This window comes from Pantherophis guttatus, chromosome 16 (assembly GCF_059756535.1).
Source record: "Pantherophis guttatus breed Tessera chromosome 16, ASM5975653v1, whole genome shotgun sequence".
NCBI classification, from domain to species: Eukaryota; Metazoa; Chordata; class Lepidosauria; order Squamata; family Colubridae; genus Pantherophis; species Pantherophis guttatus.
Window position 1 is genome coordinate 6,306,944 of NC_142078.1, and position 19,418 is coordinate 6,326,361.

Consider the following 19,418-nt stretch of genomic DNA (forward strand, 5'->3'; position numbering starts at 1 on the left):
TTGTTTTATTTGTTTCCTAGTATGATTTGATTGCTTATTAGTAACCTACGGCTATCACTAAGTGTTGTATCTTATGAGTCTTGATGAACCTATTTTATTTTTTCTTTATGTACACTGAGAGCTTATGCACCAAAGACAAACTCCTTGTGCGTCCAATCTTGGCCAATAAAGAATTCTATTCTATTCTATTCTATTCTATTCTATTCTATTCTATTCTATTCTATTCTATTCTATTCTACTCTACTCTACTCTAAATTCTAATTCTAATTCTATTCTAATTCTATTCTACTCTACTCTACTCTACTCTACTCTACTCTACTCTGTTCTGTTCTACTCTACTCTACTCTACTCTACTCTAAATTCTAATTCTAATTCAATTCTAATTCTATTCTACTCTACTCTACTCTACTCTACTCTACTCTACTCTACTCTGTTCTGTTCTGTTCTATTCTATTCTATTCTATTCTACTCTACTCTACTCTACTCTAAATTCTAATTCTAATTCTATTCTATTCTATTCTATTCTATTCTATTCTATTCTACTCTACTCTACTCTACTCTAAATTCTAATTCTAATTCTAATTCTATTCTATTCTATTCTATTCTACTCTACTCTACTCTAAATTCTAATTCTAATTCTAATTCTAATTCTAATTCTAATTCTAATTCTAATTCTAATTCTAATTCTGTTCTAATTCTATTCTACTCTACTCTACTCTGTTCTAGTCTAGTCTAGTCTAGTCTATTCACAGGACATTACACTTTGGATTGACTCCACATTCTTGGTTCATTTGCCCCAAATGGTCAAATCTCCCTGCAGAGATAACCACCCACCCAAGGATTGAAAAAAAAAGGGGGGGGGTCTTTCAGGAGGCAATAACCAAACTATTATCTTTCACCCTAAACTCATCAATTTTCTAGTCCTCATGGTTCATTATAAAGAGCTAATTCAAGCTGGACTAACAGCCTGTTTGCGTACATGGCAGATTTTCTCTTTCTGGCTGAAAGACTGAAATCCTTTGCCAGAAAACAGGTTTTAAGTAACCCTAGGGAGGCCCGTTGTAACTTCAGATGGTCGTTAGGCGACTTGCCGTAAGTCAAGGACTACTACCTCCTGGGTAATTAAAGCTACTAGACTACCCTAAAGCTGCATTTTCCTGGGTCTTCTTAAATTTTCTTGCAAGGCAGAATAATAGAATCGGAAGGGACCTTAGAGGTCTTCTAGTCCAACCCCTTGCTCAAACCCTATACCATTTCAGACAAGTGGCTGTCCAGTCTCTTCTTGAAAACCTCCAGTGATGGAGCACCCACCCAAGGCAAGCTATAAACCAGATAAATGGTTTTTCAATCTCTTAAAAACCTCCAGTGTTGGAGCATTTACAAGTTCTGGAGGCAAGTCATTCCACTGATTGTTCTCACTGCCAGGAAATTTCTCCTTAGTTCTAGGTTGCTTCTCTCCTTGATGAGTTTCCACCCATTGCTTCTTCTCCTGCCCTCAGGTGCTTTGGAGAATAGCTTGACTCCCTCTTCTTTGGGGCAGCCCCTCAGATATTGGAACATTGCTATCATGTCTCCCCTAGTCCTCCTTTTCATTAAACTAGCAATGCCCAGTTCCTGCAGCCGTTCTTCCTATGTTTTAGCCTCCGATCCCCTAATCATCTTTTATTAGAGAGAGGTTGCTTCTCTCCTTGAATTAAGGAGAAATTTCATGACAGCTACGGCTGACAACCAGAAAGGAGTGGGGGGTCAAGCTATTTTCCAAAGCACCTGAAGGCCAGACAAGGAATAATGGATGGAAACTGATGAAGGAGAGATTCAACCTGGAAATAAGGAGAAATTTTTCAACAGTAAGAAGAATCAACCAATGGAACAGAAGTTGCCTTCAGAAGTTGTGGGAGCTTCATCCCTGGAGGCTTTCAAGAAGAGACTGGACTGGCATCTGTCAGAAACGGTGTAGGGTCTCCTGCTTGAGTGGGGGGTTGGACTAGATTATTTATTATTATTTATTTATTAGTTCGATTTATATGCCGCCCTTCTCCGGAGACTCAGGGCGGCTCACAATGCATTAAGCAATAGCCTTCATACTTTTGTATATACCTGCTTAGTAGGATTTCCACCCGCCCCCCCCCGAGCGGTGTTCTATTTTATACAAAGTCAGTTTATGGCCCCCACAAACCGGGTCCTCATTTTACCTACCTCGGAAGGATGGAAGGCTGAGTCAACCTTGAGCCTGGTGAGATTTGAACTCGCAGTAATTGCAGGCAGCTGGCAGATAAGTGCTACTTTAACAGCAGTTTACTCTTGGTGATGACCTACAAGCTCCCTTCCAACTCTATTCTGATTGATTGATTGATTGATTGATTGAACCTAGAAATAAGGAGAAATTTTCTGACGGGGAGAACAATCAACCCATGGAACAGAAGTTGCCTTCAGAAGTTGTGGGAGCTTCATCTCTGGAGGCTTCCAAGAAGAGACTGGACTGCCATCTGTCAGAAATGGCGTAGTCTCCTGCTTGGATGGGGGGTTGGACTAGATGACCCAGAAGGCCCCTTCCAACTCTGTTATTCTGTCATTAATCAGTGGAACGACTTGCCTCGCTCTAGAAAAACTATTGGAAAATTTTTTTGGAGCCATCTAGAAAGCTGCTCTTTTTTTCCCCCCTAGTTCAAAAAGGATTTGGTATCCTCATTCCTCTGCTCTCCAAAATTCAGTTGCCATAGTAACCCTGGATCACTTCTTGTAGATCTCTGCGCTGGTTAAAATAGGCTTACCAAGGGATAAAACCGGGATTTTAAATAAATAAATAACTAAAAAGCAAAGGCATTTTTTTTTTAGCCCACATGAAGCTGTAAAACACGCAGTTTCACACAAAAACTATTGTTTGGAAAATTGTCTTGGTTCAGAAACCCGAAGCTGGCAGTTGTTCAGAGGTTCCCGAATAGGTTATTTGTTTTTAGAGGGTTGATGACCCAACTTATACAACGCTTGCAAATTCCACATTTCAGACGCCAAAGGAATGTCTTGTTTTGCCTCTTCTTAACATCCGACAAAAGACGATCTGTTCTCATCCCACCGACGTGGAAAATCTGGGCCCACAATTATTATTTTTTTTAATTTGATTTATATGCTGCCCTTCTACAGAGACTCAGGGCGGCTTACAATGCGTTAAGCAATAGCCTTCATACTTTTGTATATTTATACAAAGTCAGCTTCCCTTCCTTCCTTCCTTCCTTCCTTCCTTCCTTCCTTCCTTCCTTCCTTCCTTTCCTTCCTTCCTTCCTTCCTTCCTTCCTTCCTTCCTTCCTTCCTTCCTTCCTTCCTTCTTTCTCTTTCTTTCTCTTTCTTTTCTTTTTTTTTTTAAATTTGATTTATATGCCGCCATTCTCCGGAGACTCAGGGTGGCTTACAATGCGTTAAGCAATAGCTTCATACTTTTGTATATTTTATACAAAGTCAGCTTATTGCCCCCACAAACTGGGTCCTCATTTTACCTACCTTAGAAAGGATGGAAGGCTGAGTCAATCTTGAGCCTGGTAAGATTCGCACCTGCAGTAATTGCAGGCAGCTGTGTTAATAACAGGGTGCTTTAGACCACTGTACTACCAAGGCTCTTTTGATTTTGATTTAATCTCTCTCTTTTTTTTTTAACCAGAAGCGAGGGAGCAAAACAGCTTCATAAATTCCTGCTTGGAAGTAAAATAAAGCCACTTTTGAATCTCTTCATTGCATTCCCCCGCCCCCCCCAAAAAAATTTCAAGAAGTTTGAGGAGACCCTGGCATGTTCCCAAAAAACCAAGGCCTTAATCAAGGATAATGGATGTTGCAGTTCTTTTTCCCCCGTCAAATCTTTCTTCTTAATTCCCTTGCCTGATTTATTCAGGTGGTGTGAGCCGAGTCTGAGCAATTCTTTTAATTCAATTTTCATTTCCAAAAAGCTAATGACTCAGAAGTGGTTGATGCCAGTTTTAAGGAATATCTTTCTGACTGGCAACTATTCAGATTTTGCGAGGAGGAGGAGGAGGAGGAGGAAGAGGAGGAGGAGGAAGAGGACGAGGAGAAGAAGAAGGGAGGAAGAGGAGAAGAAGGAGGAGGAGGGAGGAGAAGAAGAGAAGAAGAAGGGAAGAGGAAGAGGAGGGAGAAGGAGGAGGAGGAGGAGGAAGAAGTGAAGAAGAAGGGAGGAGGAGGAGAAGAAGAAGGGAGGAGGAGGAGAAGGAGGAGGGAGGAGAAGAAGGAGGAGGAAGAGGAGGAGGAGGAGGAGAAGAAGAAGAAGAAGGGAGGAGGAGGAGGAGGAGGAGGAGGAGGAGGAGGAGGAAGAAGAGAAAAAAGGGAGGAGGAAGAGGAGGAGGAGGAGGAGAAGAAGGGAGGAGGGAGGAGAAGAAGAAGGAGGAGGAGGAGGAAGAGGAGGAGGAGGAGAAGAAGAAGGGAGGAGGAGAAGGAGGAGGAGGAGGAGGAGGAGGAAGAAGAAGAGAAAAAGAAGGGAGGAGGAAGTGGACGAGGAGGAGAAGAAGAAGGGAGGAGGAGGAGAAGGAAGAGGAGGAGGGAGGAGAAGAAGAAGGAGGAGGAGGAGGAAGAAGAAGAAGAGAAGAAGAAGAAGGGAAGAGGAGGAGGAAGAGGAGGAGGAGGAACTGGCTAATATAATGTGCCTTTAGGTCAAATCCAGAAAACTGCACTAAGAAAAGGCAAGTCCTGGGTTTAAAAAGCATTCAGAATGTGAAATTGTTGCATGCAAACCAGCTATGGTTCAACCGAACAATGATAGACGCTAGCAAGCCATGGTTTATCTGTGCCCCAGGATAGGAAGTGTCCATGAAACAACTGGAATACCAACAACAGATGTGCACAAAAGCCCCAGCAAACCTTTGGTACGAGAGTTTATTGGTTTGGCACTGATCCAAAAGAGATGGGTGACCGGTGGCAGCCAAGAATGGAAGGAGGGAAACTGAGGAAGCCGTGAGGGGACAAGGAGTACGGAGGTGCGTAAACGCAGGCACGAAATGCGCGGAGGGAGGATTGATTCTCACATGGGCATCGAGAAGTCCAGTTTGCAGGAAGGCAAGGCAAGGGAAAGGAAAGAGAAAGAGAAACAGATAGATAGATAGATAGATAGATAGATAGATAGATAGGTGGGTGGGTAGACAGACAGACAGACAGACAGACAGACAGACAGACAGACAGAGAGACCGACCGACCGATCGGTGGGTGGGTAGATAGATAGATAGATAGATAGATAGATAGATAGATAGATAGATAGATAGATAGATAGATAGATCGGTGGGTGGGTAGATAGATAGACAGACAGACAGACAGACAGACAGACAGACAGATCGATCGATCGATCGATCGATCGATCGGTGGGTGGGTAGATAGATAGATAGATAGATAGATAGATAGATAGATAGATAGATAGATAGATAGATGATAGATAGATAGATAGATAGATAGATAGATAGATAGATAGATGGGGGTAGGTAGATAGATAGATAGATAGATAGATAGATAGATAGATAGATAGATAGATAGATGATAGGTAGATAGATAGATAGATAGATAGATAGATAGATAGATGATAGATAGAGAGAGAGAAAGAGAGATAGATAGATAGATAGATAGATAGATAGATAGATAGATAGATAGATAAAGATTCCCAGCTGGCTTCTTTCTTCCCCAAACCTTAAATCCAATATCATGGAACTAAAATCAGAATGAATTTAGGTAGGTAGGTAGGTAGGTAAGGAAGGAAGGAAGGAAATGAAGGGCAGAGAAAGGGAAGCAGAAAGGGAAGGGGGGAGGGAGGGAGGGAGAGAGGGAGGGAGGGAAGGAGAGGACGGAGGGAGGGAGGGAAGGAAGGAAGGAGAGGAGGGGAGAAGGAAAGAAGGAAGGAAGCAAGGAAAAGGGGAAGGGGAGGAAAACAAGCAAGAGGCAGAAGAATAAACCAAATTTATTGAAAATGTATTTCTAAGCCACAGTTGAATCTCTCCTGAAGGGACTTCAGGATTCTGCCCTAACCCCCCCACCCCGCAAATTCTCCTGTTGTCCCCCACCCGAGTTTTTGCTTCTGCCGCCCCTCATACTGTCTGCCGCAGAGGACCAAACAGGGATGGGGGGGGGGGCAACGTGGAGCCATGTCCCTGTCCTTCAAAGAAGCCCCATCACAGGATCCCGCCCTCCTCCCCCATGATCAAAATTTACGAGGGTCACGTGATCTTCCTTCCCAGCCGCCTTTCCGACAAGCAAAATCGATGGGAGAAGGCAGCTTCGTTTAACGACCAAGTGATTCACTTACCAGCATGCAGCGATTTCGCTTTAGAACCACAGGTGTGGGTTTGGGGGGGGGGAGAGAAATGTTTCACAATCGGGGGCAAGTCCCTTAGCCCCTGCGTTGCTTAGCCACGGATATTCCGCTCCCAAATGTGGTCGTAAATCGAGGACTACCTATCCTGAACTCTGGGCTCAGGCGGGAAGCGAAGAGACAACTTGAGCGTGGAGGTCGTTACGGAAAAAGCCACCTTAGCTCTACCTAAGCTGTAAACAAACCACTGTAAACTGGTTTAGTTAAAGTGCTGACAGTCGGATTTTCGACTGTTAAGATGCCAGATTTCCTTCTACGGTTCTGCCCCAGAATTGCAAACCTGGCCAAAATTGAACGAGGGCAGGAGAGATCCCAAAAGAGATCTCTCAAGGCTTTGCAATTGATCTCTCAAGACTTTGCAAGATCTCTCAAGGGTTGCAATTGTGCCTTTTAAAAGTTTCAGGGAGTGTCAAAATCCGTTTCTTCTTCATTTAAGCCTCCGGAATCCGTCCCAAAACAGGACGCATCGGACGCCCCCCTGGCCTCCATCTTTCGTTAGAGCGTTTCCTTTTTTTTTTCTGTGCAAAATAAAAAATTAAAATCATCACACAAAACCAGGCACAGATGAAATAATAAGAAAAGAAAGAAAAGAAAAGAAAAAAAAAAAAACAGGAAGAATTTGCGGTCTCTCTCGGAACGTTAAACATAGGGAGCTAAGAGAAGAAGATGGAGACATATTTGGTTCACGGGGACGTTCCAGCTTTCCAACTTCCTGCAACACTGTAATTTCTCCGGCCTCGCCCCGTGGTAAAGTTTCCGCTGGCCCGGCCACACCAACAGCCGCTTCTATCCATCGGACCACGACGGATGAGTGAAGATAATGTTCCTTTTCTTTGCCCAGCGAGAAAAGACGGCTTTCTCGGTGATGAAACGGTGTCCTCCATGGGCAGCTCGTTCGTGGGCCTGGTACATCCGGCATTCGTCCAGTCGCCCCTTCTCAAAATAGTGATAAGGCACCGGTGGCTGGTTCTTGTCTCTGCCAATCGAAGGAGCCAAGTTTAAACCACTATAGATATATATAGCCCAGCCTGTTAAGAGCTGAACATGCAAGGGTGACATTTCACCGAACGCAGCCTGAAATAACTGGCCATTAATAAAACAAAGATATTGAGGCCACAGATATAAATATATATTGGTTATCCTTACCTGGGGAAGCCCAAAGGTGCTTTTTTTTTTTTTTTTTTAAAAGGACTTTCTTTGTTTTTCCTCAAAGACCTTTCGCTTCTCGGCCAAGGAGCTTCTTCAGTTCTCACCCAAGAAATATCATCAGTCAGAACTAAGGAAGCTTCCTGGATGAGAAGCGAAATGTCTTCAAGAAAGAGCAAAGTCCAGTTGCCTTCTGAAGAACTGAAGAGGCTTCTTGGATGAGGAGCGAAACGTCTTCAAGGAAGAACAAAGTCCAGTTGCCTTCTGAAGAACCTGAAGAGGCTTCTTGGATGAGAAGCGAAACGTCTTCAAGGAAGAACAAAGTCCAGTTGCCTTCTGAAGAATTGAGGAAGCTTCTTGGATGAGAAGCGAAACCTCTTCAAGGAAAAACAAAGTCCAGTTGCCTTCTGAAGAACCTGAAGAAGCTTCTCGGATGAGAAGTGAAAGCTCTTCAAGGAAAAACAGAGTCCAGTTGCCTTCTGAAGAACTGAGGAAGCTTCTCGGATGAGAAGCGAAACCTCTTCAAGGAAAAACAAAGTCCAGTTGCCTTTTGAAAAAAGCACCTTTGGGACAACCATGACCTGGATGACTTGAGAATCTCCATAGACATTTACCTGGGGAAGAGTTGATCCTTTTGACACGGCCTCCCCATCTTTGTGTCTTCTGGAAAAGGGCGTCATTTTTTGGAGAACATCTCCAAGATGTTCTCCACTTCTCCACGCTGCCCACCAGAGCTCAAAGCGTAGCCTCCCAAGAGTTAAGGGATAAAGAGAAGGGTGGTCTCCTCCTTTCGCTTCCCAACCCCAGAAGACCACCTCCAAATGACTCACTTGCAGTGATTCTCGCTGACCATACCGAAGACAAAAATCTGCTCGCACAACTCCATTGCCAAAACCATGGTGAACCAGCCGGTACTGAGAAAGGAACCGGATTTCATCCTGCGGGTTGAAAAGAGAAGATGCTGAGATTCGATGCAGGAGGAACCAGGGGAAGCTCCGCCAGATATGCTGGTTGTTGGGTTTGCCCACTGAGCTAAGCCTTGATTTGTTTAATCATAGTAAGTGGAAGAAGCTGTCATGATCTGGGCAAATGAAGAATAGAGTAGAGTAGAGTAGAGTAGAGTAGAGTAGAGTAGAATAGAATAGAATAGAATAGAATAGAATAGAATAGAATAGAATAGAATAGAATAGAGTAAGTAGAGTAGAGTAGAATAGAAAAGAATAGAATAGAATAGAATAGAATAAAATAGAATAGAATAGAACAGAATAGGAGTATATAGAATAGAGTAGAGTAGAGTAGAGTAGAGTAGAGTAGAATAGAATAGAGTATATAGAATAGAATAGAGTAGAGTAGAGTAGAGTAGAGTAGAGTAGAGTAGAGTAGAATAGGAGTATATAGAATAGAGTAGAGTAGGTAGAGTAGAGTAGAGTAGGGTAGAGTATATAGAATAGAGTACAGTACAGTAGATTACAGTAGAGTACAGTAGAGTACAGAAGAATAGAGTAGAAAAGAATAGAGTTAACAATGGCAGTGATTTGCTTAGCGAAAGGGGAAAGAAAAGTCGTAAAACAAGGCAGAACTCGCTTAACAAACGTCTCGCTTAGCAACAGAATTGAAACACAAATTGAGCCCAACCATTGTTGGGCTCAATTGTGGTCGTACATCGAGGGCTACCTGTGTAATCTCTCTATAGGCAGAGACAGTCAAAATCTTCGTCCAAATGATATGATAGCAGTCTTCCAATATTTGAGGGGCTGCCACAAGAGAGGAGCGGGGATCAAGCTATTTTCCAAGGCCAGATAAGGAATAATGGATGGAAACTGAACAAGGAGAAATTCAACACAGAAAGAAGGAGAAATTTCCTGACAGAACAATCAACCAATGAAACAGAAGTTGCCTTCAGAAGTTGTGGGAGCTTCATCACTGGAGGCTTTCAAGAAGGGACTGGATTGTCATCTGTCAGAAATGGTGTAGGATCTCCTGCTTGGGTGGGGGGGATTGGACTAGATGACCAACAAGGTCCCTTCCAACTCTGTTAATCTGCTACCTGAGTTCTACCCGCCGCTCAACTTCTTCCAAGCTTTCCACCAAGAATGGAAGCTGGGAATTTCATCACGGTGCTTAGCTTTGCTGATCCACCGGGTTCCTCCCTTTGGCCAGGAGGCCTTCTGCTCTCACCTGTTTTTCCCCGTCTCCAGCTGGAAGAGCTCGTCGCAGCGGGCCATGGTTTGCTCGGTGAGAGTGTAGAGACGCACAGCCGGATACATCTCTTTGATCTTCGCCAGGGTCCGATAGACCAAGCCGATCTTCTCCCTGCTCATCATCCTGGGAGGACCCCAGATGATGTAGGTGGTGTCGCAGGATTGCTTGAAGAAGTAGCTCTGGTTGCGTAGCAGCAAAGGGATGCTGGTGTGTGAGACCACCCGAAGGGTGCTGCGGCTGCCCACGTCTTCCTCGTAGCCCAGGGTGGGAGCCTGGTTCATACGCAGGACGCAGTCCTTGGCGTCGATCGCCTTTCCCGAACGGGAGCCCAGCATCTGTCCGGAACTGGACACCACAGCACATTGGCGGCACGGCACTTGAGCCAGGGGCTAACCAGGAGGAGAAAAAGAAATAAAATAAAATAAAATAAAATAGAAGAAGGGTGGAGAACGGGCCGTAGGATTGCTCTCGAGGCTAAAATTGGGGAGGGGGATTTCCTCCCCCCCATTGAAAGTTTCATTTTAGGTGTATCTCAATGGAGCTCACAGGAGCAAAATCCTTCCGCCATTCAATTTCCCTCCCCCCGCCCTCTTTTTCTCCGAACTGGCTTGGCAACAGAGAAATGAGTCAATTCCGAACGGTTTATGCAATGTTGTAAGCCAGCTTCAAGAGTTGTGGGTTTTCAGCTGCCAGAATTCATGCCGGCAGGGGAATTCTGGGAGTTGACGTCCAAATGTCTTAAAAGTTGTCGAGGGTCCGGAACGCTGCTGTTATGAATGGACTTCAAATTTCGTAGAGAGGGAGGGAGGGAGGGAGGGAGGAAAGAAGGAAGGGAGGAAGGAAGGAAGGAAGGAAGGAAGGAAGGAAGGAAGGAAGGAAGAAAGAAAGAAAGAAAGAAAGAAAGAAAGAAAGAAAGAATTACTTCTGATACTGAAAAAGAGAAGAAAGAAAATAATGAAAGAGAAACAGAATATACTGCTCAAAAAAAATAAAGGAAACAGAAGCAGAAGACATCCGAGATCTGAATGAATGAACTAGCCTTATTAAATACTTTGTTCTTTACATACAGTAGTTTCTACACTGCTCAAACAACTAAAGGGAACACAAAACTACTGTATGTATTTACTGTATTTTTTGAGCAGTGTATATAAAGATTGGATGGATGGATGGATGGATGGAAGGAAGGAAGGAAGGAAGGAAGGAAGGAAAGAAAGAAAGAAAGAAAGAAAGAAAGAAAGAAAGAATTACTTCTGATACTGAAAAAGAGAAGAAAGAAAATAATGAAAGAGAAACAGAATATACTGCTCAAAAAAAATAAAGGAAACAGAAGCAGAAGACATCCGTGATCTGAATGAATGAACTAGCCTTATTAAATACTTTGTTCTTTACATACAGTAGTTTCTACACTGCTCAAACAACTAAAGGGAACACAAAACTACTGTATGTAATGAACAAAGTATTTAATAAGGCTATTTCATTCATTCAGATCTCGGATGTCTTCTGCTTGTGTTCCCTTTATTTTTTTTGAGCAGTGTATATAAAGATTGGATGGATGGATGGATGGATGGATGGAAGGAAGGAAGGAAGGAAGAAAGGAAGAAGGAATGAAGGAAGGAAGGAAAGTAAGAAAGAAAGAAAGAAGGGAACAAAGAATTACTTCTGATACTGAAAAAGAGAAGAAAGAAAATAATGAAAGAGAAACAAAATATATAAAGATTGGATGGATGGATGGATGGATGGAAGGGAGGGAGGGAGGGAGGAAGGAAGGAAGGGTGGACTTCAGCCCCCACAATTCTCCTGGCTGGGGAATTCTGGGAGTTGAAGTCCACACATCTTAAAATCGCCAATCGCTAGGGATTCGAACCGCTGAACTGCCGACCTTTCGATCGACAAGCTCAGCGTCTTAGCCACTGAGCCACCATGTCCCTACTCCCTTAGGAAAGTTCGAAACATTCTTAAAGATCCATCTCATCCTGGGCACCCCCCCCTTTTTTTTCTTTTTTTGAACTATTACCATCTGGCAGCCGGTACAGGACAATAAAAACAAAGACAAATAGGCTGAAAAACAGCTTCTATCCCAGGGCAATAACCATATTGAATTCTACGGTACAGTGCAATTTTCAATTTCAACTATAGAGAATGTAAAGGATGTATGTTTGTGTTTTTATTTTTTATAATGTGCACTGAAGAGGGCATTTAATTGCGTGGTGCCATGTGCAATGAGTATAAAGTAAACTAAACGAATGTTCCTAATCTTGAGATCGGACTCACCTTTCCATCTGGAACGCTGATATAGCCCTCAAACCGGGCAGTTTTCAAACTCTGTGCCAGCCTGTCCTCCTTTCCTTCCCTAGGCTGGCATCTGAACCAACACAAGGAACTACAAAGGCGTGGACACAGCAGGAAGTAAAGGATGCCGCAGGCACACAACACAACAAGAATGAAGAACAGGCGAGACTGCAAAAGAGAAGATGTGTCGATAAGATAAACGGATAGGATACCCAGACGCAGGCAGGATTCAACCGAATAGAGAGAATATAATAACAGAGCTGGAAGGGACCTTGGAGGTCTTCTAGTCCATCCCTCTGCTCAGGCAGAAAACCCTATAACATTTCAGACAAATGGTTGTCTAATCTCTCCTTGAAAACTTTAGTGATGGAGCACCCACAACTTCAGGAGGCAAGTTGTTCCACTGATTAATTGTTCTAACTGTCAAGAAATTTCTCCTTAGTTAGAATGTTAAATTTACACAGTCGCAGAATTTGAGGGAAAATTTTTATAAAATGTTTTACAGATGGCATTTAGATCCTAAGAAATTGTCGTGTATGTACCCTAATGTTCAGCCAAAATGTTGGAGATGTGACTGCTTAGATGCTACATATTATCATGTTTGGTGGACTTGCAAGAAAGTTAAGGCTTTTTGGATAAAAATTTGGTGGGTCATGCAGAATGTTTTGAAGAAAAAAATTCAATTTTCTCCACAATTGTTTTTACTGGGTATAGTTAAGGGTTTTACATCGGATGAAACAAAGTAGATATTGTATATGATAACAGCAGCGAGATTATTGATAGGTAAATTTTGGAAAAATGAAGCTTTGCCCACTATTGAAGAATGGACTTTGAAGATGGCCAGTTTTGCAGAGATGGCGAAGATTTCAGCATATTTAAAAGATCGCTCACAAGAGACTTATGAATGGGAATGGAAAAAGTGGATAGATTATGTGCAGAACAAATATCAAACTAGGAAGTATCAAATACCTTTTCACTGATAATATTATATAAAGATAGAAATATTTGAACTTTGTGAAGATAAAAAATTATATGGGGGATGGAGGGGTTCAAGTTTTATATAAAGGGGATTTTGTTGGGAGTATATTCTGTGGAAGTCCGGGGGGAGGGGAGGGTTAGGGGGGGTTAGGGAGGGTTAGGTTGGGGACTTTGGGGTGGGTTGGGGCGGGAAATGGGGTGAAAATGTAATTGTAAAACTTTTGCAATAAAAAAAAAAAGAAATTTCTCCTTAGTTCTAGTTTGGTTCTCTCCTTGGTTAGTTTCCATTCATTGCTTCTTCTCCTGCCTTCAAGTGCTTTGGAGAACTTGACTCCCTCTTCTTTGTGGCAGCCCCTGAGATATTGGAATACTGCTACCCCGTCAAGTATTTGCAAGCCATTGGCACATGTGTCATATAGACACCAGTGGAGGCAGAGAGTGTCTCTGAGACTTGATCTCTGTTGTACATAGTTAATATGATTTTATCATATGAATAAATACGTTTAAGACATTTATTCAGGCATCTGCCTCTGAACTCTTCTATGCTCCTGGGTGTTTCTATGATCCCAATTCCGCAGAATGATAGCAGAGGATGGTTCTATCCAAATTATAGAAGACAACACCGGGGCCATAGGCATTGCCAAAGCCTATGCGGTGGGGAAAAGGTCCAGACATATTGATATCCGTTATCAAAATGTTAGACAACTCGTAGAGATGGGGTTTATTTCTTTAACACACTGTCGGACCAAACATCAAACAGCTGACATTTTCACAAAACCTCTACCAGCACAAAGATCTGTGTAGGAAGTTATGTCTCACAGGGTAAAATCTGTTGTGCATTGCATTAGTGTGTTTGCATGCCATTGGCTTGCAAGGAGGGGAACTGTCAAGTATTTGCAAGCCATTGGCACATGTGTCATATAGACACCAGTGGAGGCAGAGAGTGTCTCCACCCCTATGTGGAAAGGAGGGGCTTACCCTGAGTATAAAACCCCCTCCAACCTTTTCCACCTTGCTCTCTCCATCTCTCTCTTTTCATGTTTGTTCCTCATGAGACTTGATCTCTGTTGTACATAGTTAATATGCTTTATTATATGAATAAATACGTTTAAGACATTTATTCATGCATCTGCCTCTGAACTCTTCTATGCTCCTGGGTGTTTCTACGATCCCAATTCCACATACCCTGTCTCCCCTAGTCCTTCTTTTCATTAGATTAGAATAGAATAACTGAGTTGGAAGGGACCTTGGAGGTCTTCTAGATCAACTCCCTGCTTAGGGAGGAAACCCTCCACCACTTCAGACAAATGGTTATCCAACATCTTCTTCAAAACCTCCAGTGTTGGAGATGTGATTGCTTAGATGCTACATATTATCATATATGGTGGACATGCAAGAAAGCCAAGGCTTTTTGGATAAAAATTTGGTGGGTTATGCAAAATGTTCTAAAGAAAAAAATTCAATTTTCTCCTCATCTGTTTTTACTGGGTATAGTCAAGGGTTTTTCAGTGGGTGAAACAAAATTGATACTGTATATGGTGACAGCAGCTAGGTTACCGATTGGTCAATATTGGAAAAGGGTTGATATGCCTACAATTCAAGAATGGACTTTGAAGGTGGCCAGTTTTGCAGAAATGGCGAAGATATCAGCATACTTAAAAGACCGGACTCAAGAGACTTATGCATAGAAGTGGAAGAAATGGATAGATTATGTGCAGAATAAATACCAAACTAGGAAGTACCAGACAGCTTTTAGCTAAATGTTGTGTAGAAATGTATAGTTTATAGGGGGCAAAATAGCTTATTGTTATGTAGAAATGTGTAGTGCACAGGGAGGAGAATAGAGGGTTGGTAAAGTACGATATAATATAATGTGGATGGATTTCACCTTGGGGAAGTCATGGGGAAGGGAGGGTTTGGGGGGGTTAGGGAGGGATGGGGGGGGGAATGGGGGAAAAATTGATGTTTGTAAAACTTTTTCAATAAAAAAAACTTCCAGTGTTGGAGCATTCACAACTTCTGGAGGCAAGTTGTTCCACTGATTAATTGTTCTTACTTTCAGGAAATTTCTCCTTAGTTCTAAGTTGCTTCTCTCCTTGATTAGTTTCCATCCGTTGCTTCTTTTTCTACCCTCGGGTGCTTTGGAGAATAGCTTGACTCCCTCTTCTTTGGGGCAGCCCCTGAGATATTGGAAAACTGCTATCATGTCTCCCCTAGTCCTTCTTTTCATTAGACCAGCCATGCCCAGTTCCTGCAACCGTTCTTCGTATGTTTTAGCCTCCAGTCCCCTAATCCTCTTGGTTGCTCTTCTCTGCACTCTTTCTAGAGTCTCCACATCTTTTTTTTTTATCACGTGGCGACCAAAACTGGAGCCAGTATTCCAAGTGTGGCCTTACCAAGGCATTACTGTATAACAGAGCCCTGCAGATGACTGTACATTTCAGAGTCATTGGATACTTACAAGCACCTGCATCCTTTTAAGGAGTTTTCAGCCATGTATCTGGCTTGGATTTCTGGGACAACTGCCCTACAAAGAGACAAAACAGGTGAGCGATTCCAGAGGTGACTTCTTCATTGCTTACAGAGATGCTCAGTCCTCCAGATGTTGCTTGTTGTCCTGTTTTCCAAAAGACAACTGGACTTTCCTGGGGGGTTTTTTCCCCCTTGAAAACATTTTGCTTCTCATCCAAGAAGCTTCTTCAGTTCTAACTGACCGGTGAGGAAACCGAAGGATTTATTTAACGGAAGAAAAACAAAAAACAACAACAAGAAAGTCCAAGGATGAAGCACTTTTGGGACTACTTATCCGTGCATTCCGCTGAGGCCTTAACACATCAGTATCCTCAAGTCATAAGAGGCATCTGAAGAAATTATTTACAACAGGGGTCACCTACTTTTCGGACCTCAGGGACCACTAAATTCATAATTTTATTTATTTATTTATTTATTTATTTATTTATTTATTTATTTATTCATTTATTCATTTATTTATTATATTTCTATACCGCCTTTCTCCCGTAGGACTCAAGGCGGTGTACCGTCAAGAAAAATATAGACACACAAACATCATAAAATTGCTAATTAAAATTATTACTTAGTTTGGTCAATTAAACAAAACCCAGAATTAGATAACATTTTAAAAAATCATTCACATGTTCATATGTTTAGCCCCGCCTGTTGGAACATCAGGGTCTTGAGGGCACGGCGGAAAGCACGGAGATCGCGGATATTCCGTATCTCCGGGGGCAGTTCATTCCAAAGGGTTGGAGCCCCCACAGAGAAGGCCCTCCCCCTGGGAGTCGCCAGTCGGCATCATTTGACTGACGGTACCCTGAGTAGTCCCTCCCTGTGAGAACGAACTGGTCGGTGGGAGGCTATTGGTGGCAAAAGATGGTCTCGTAGGTACCCAGGTCCTAAGCCAATTTTAAATCCCATGGACCACTAATATGATTTGCCTAATGACCGGCTGGGTGGGTGTGGCTAGGTGATCATGTGACTGGGTGGGTGTGGTCAACTCGATGACACTCACGTTGAGGGGCACCTCACCAGCCTCTACTCGCCCCTCCCCTCCCAGCCACTCCTCCCCTCCCCACCCAGGCTCCTTAGAGCCCCAACAGGAGAGGCAGTTGTTGGAACTAAGCAGCCACCACGAGAAAGAGTTGGCAAAAGAGCTCAGTTCAAATTGGATCTGACCGAGAAGGAGGCTCAGGAGAAGCACCTCACTGAGGACTAGGAGCATAGGCTTTCCAAGCAGAGGGAAGACCTGCGGGAGTGCAAGGCCAGGTACCGGCACCTGGAGGCTCAGTGGGCTGAGATGGTCAGCCAGTTCCAGGCCATGATGCTGTCCCACTGGAACGAGGCCCTCCGGCTCTTTGGCACCAGCGGTTCTTCCCTCTAGCCTTCGCCCAAAGCCCCACACCAGGAGGCCGAAGCAGACCCCAAGTCGGAATTTCTGGCCCCCTCCAAACTGCACAAAAAGACCCCGAAGGGGGAGACTCTCTGCAGCAACACAAACATCCATTGCACGTATCCAGCCCAGGGGCCGTAGTTTATTTTATTTATTTATTTATTTATTAGTCCAATTGATATGCCGCCCTTCTCCGTAGACTCAGGGCGGCTTACAATGCATTATAGCAATAGCCTGCATACTTTTATGTATATACCTGCTTATTGGGGCTTTCGGGGGCCCCCCTAAGCGGTGTTGTTCTATACAAAGCTGGCTTATTGCCCCCACAATCCGGGTCCTCAATTTACCTACCTCGAAAGGATGGAAGGCTGAGTCAACCTTGAGCCTGGTGAGATTTTGAACTCGCACTAATTGCAGGCAGCTAAGTGCTAGCACTTAACAGCACTTTAGTCCGCTGCACCATCAAGGCTCTTTGATTTATTGCAATATTTTAAAAATGCAAATAATTATTCTGCAGACCACCAAAATTTTCTCACGGATCACCAGTGGTCCATGGACCGCTGCTATAGGACATATACCCCAGCTGAACCCATAGACTAGTGGCGCAGCAGACTAATAGCCTGTTATTATCATCCAGCTGCCTGCAATTACTGCAGGGTTCGAATCTCGCCAGGCTCAAGGTTGACTCAGCCTTCCATCCTTTCTAAGGTAGGTAAATTGAGGACCCGGTTTGTGGGGGCAATAAGCTGACTTTGTATAAATATACAAAAGTATGAAGGCTATTGCTTAATGCCTTGTAAGCCGCCCTGAGTCTCCGGAGAAGGAGGGCATATAAATCAAATTAAAAAAAAATAAAAATAGACTCAGCGTCAGAGAACATGACGCAAGTCATCAGAATCAGGAGGTTGGTGGGTTTTTTTTTTTTTAAAGCAATAAAAGAATGGTAAATGAGAATAATAATACAAGGGATATAATAAATTGTCAAATACGAGAATTTTGGATATGGGATGAAGCACAAAAGATTTGTAACCGATCGATGCACTTTCTGTAATTGTAATGGATGATGGTTGTTTTATGTTTTAAGTTTTGTTTAAAAATAAAATAATAATAATTAAAAAAAAAGAATGCCAAATTGGTAAATGTATTATCCAGAGAAAGGAAGGCCTTTGATTTTGCAAGCCTCATTTCAAAACTAAATTTCTTAGCTGCCTGTAGATTTCATCACACCGGCTCTGTTGTAACTAGTTGACAACCAGAGAAACACAAAACCATTTCATCATTTTTTTTCTCCCCTCCCCTGACAACTATGCTGGTTTAATATTAACATAACTGATGATTAAGGAAGTCAGTTGGCCAATTTCTCAAAGAAAGACGGGGGAATTCTAACTTTGCCCAAGTGTGATCTGTTCAGGGCTAGGAAACAGACCACAGTTTTTTTGTTTTTTGTTTTGCCGGTGAAACTACGATTCCCAGCAAACCCCCTCTCTTCCCAGCAGAGGATGCTAGGAGTTGTAGTCTGGCAACATCTGGCGAGCCACAGCTGTTTTCAAAAGCTGGCGCCCAACGTTCTTAAGAGGAAAGCCATGGATTAGCATTAGGAATAATTTTGTCCCCTTCTCTAGCAAAAAGAAAGAAAGAAAGAAAGAAAGAAAGAAAGAAAGAAAGAAAGAAAGAAAGAAAGAAAGAAAGAAAGAAAGAAAGAAAGAAAGAAATCAACCTAACAAGGATTTAACAGCTGAACCACCCAAAATCCGCGCGGACGGGAGGAGAGCTCAGGGCCAGGAGGGCAGAAGAGGGAAGAGAAGGATGCCCCAGAGTCTTTTCTCCAAAGCGCAGTGGGGAAAAGAGACATCCCTCCCCACCCGACTTCTATCTGCGGCGATTCATTCCTAGCAAGCGGTCGAGGGGGAGAAGGGAGGAGGGGAAAAGGCTGGGCAGGGCAGGCGAGGGCAGCGGTGCCCGGTGCCAAGGGAAAAGAGGGCGCCAGGGGGACGCGCAAAAGAGCCTGCGGGTTTTGGAGAGAGAGAGAGAGAGAGAGAGAGAGAGAGAGGGAGGGAGAGAGAGAGAGAAAGAGAGGACGCGGCGGGCAGCCTCTTTTGCCAGCCGCGCGCGCCCCGGGGGTACCCACCAGTGCCAAGGGCGCGTCCTGGGAAAAGGGCGAGGATGGCAAGGGGGATGGGGGTGGGAGAGTCGGAGGGCGTCTCTCTCTCTCCGCCTTCCTGTAGAGAGTGGTCCCCCGCCCCCAACCGGGGGTTTCTCTTGGCTCCAAGGCAGACGGGGCTTCGCTCTCCAAACAACCACTTACCAGCTTGGCCAAAGGAACCCGCAGCATCGCACGCGCGATCGCCTCTCCAAAAGCGCCTGGCGCTGGCGGCCCCGTTAATCTCCAGCTGCCCTTTTAAGAGCTCTGCAAAGCAGCGCAGGCTCCGCCCACAGGATCCCCCCCACGCTCCACCCACCCACCCACCGCCCGCCCCCCCAACTCTCCTGCCAGGCGGGCTTCCCCCACCGCTGCGCCAGGGCGCACCAGGCAATCGGCTGTCAAAA

The 19,418-nt window shown here is 43.9% G+C and overlaps 1 protein-coding gene across 2 annotated transcripts; it reads right to left on the reverse strand.

Moving 5' to 3' along the window:
- Positions 1 to 5,922: 5,922 nt before the first annotated feature.
- Positions 5,923 to 19,332, reverse strand: ST6GALNAC4 (ST6 N-acetylgalactosaminide alpha-2,6-sialyltransferase 4). 2 transcript variants are annotated; one of them, XM_087879908.1, is made up of 6 exons: positions 19,177 to 19,332; positions 15,426 to 15,491; positions 11,969 to 12,154; positions 9,674 to 10,086; positions 8,326 to 8,433; positions 5,923 to 7,325 (listed from the first exon to the last, which is right to left on the reverse strand). In XM_087879908.1, exons 2-6 carry the CDS (start codon positions 15,435 to 15,437, stop codon positions 7,136 to 7,138), a joined length of 909 nt encoding a protein of 302 aa, XP_087736034.1. In that variant the 5' UTR covers positions 15,438 to 15,491; positions 19,177 to 19,332; the 3' UTR covers positions 5,923 to 7,135. The 2 variants fall into 2 exon arrangements, with proteins under 2 accessions (XP_087736034.1, XP_087736035.1); XM_087879909.1 differs by lacking the exon at positions 19,177 to 19,332 and adding an exon at positions 19,000 to 19,054.
- Between the last annotated feature and the right edge of the window lie 86 nt (positions 19,333 to 19,418).

Coding starts and splice junctions, on each gene's coding strand:
- ST6GALNAC4 (XM_087879908.1), bottom strand. Junction 10,087..11,968: donor TCAGCGTTCCAGATGGAAAG/GTGAGTCCGATC, acceptor CCTCCTGGTTAG/CCCCTGGCTCAAGTGCCGTG. Junction 7,326..8,325: donor GTCAGCGAGAATCACTGCAA/GTGAGTCATTTG, acceptor TTCGATTGGCAG/AGACAAGAACCAGCCACCGG.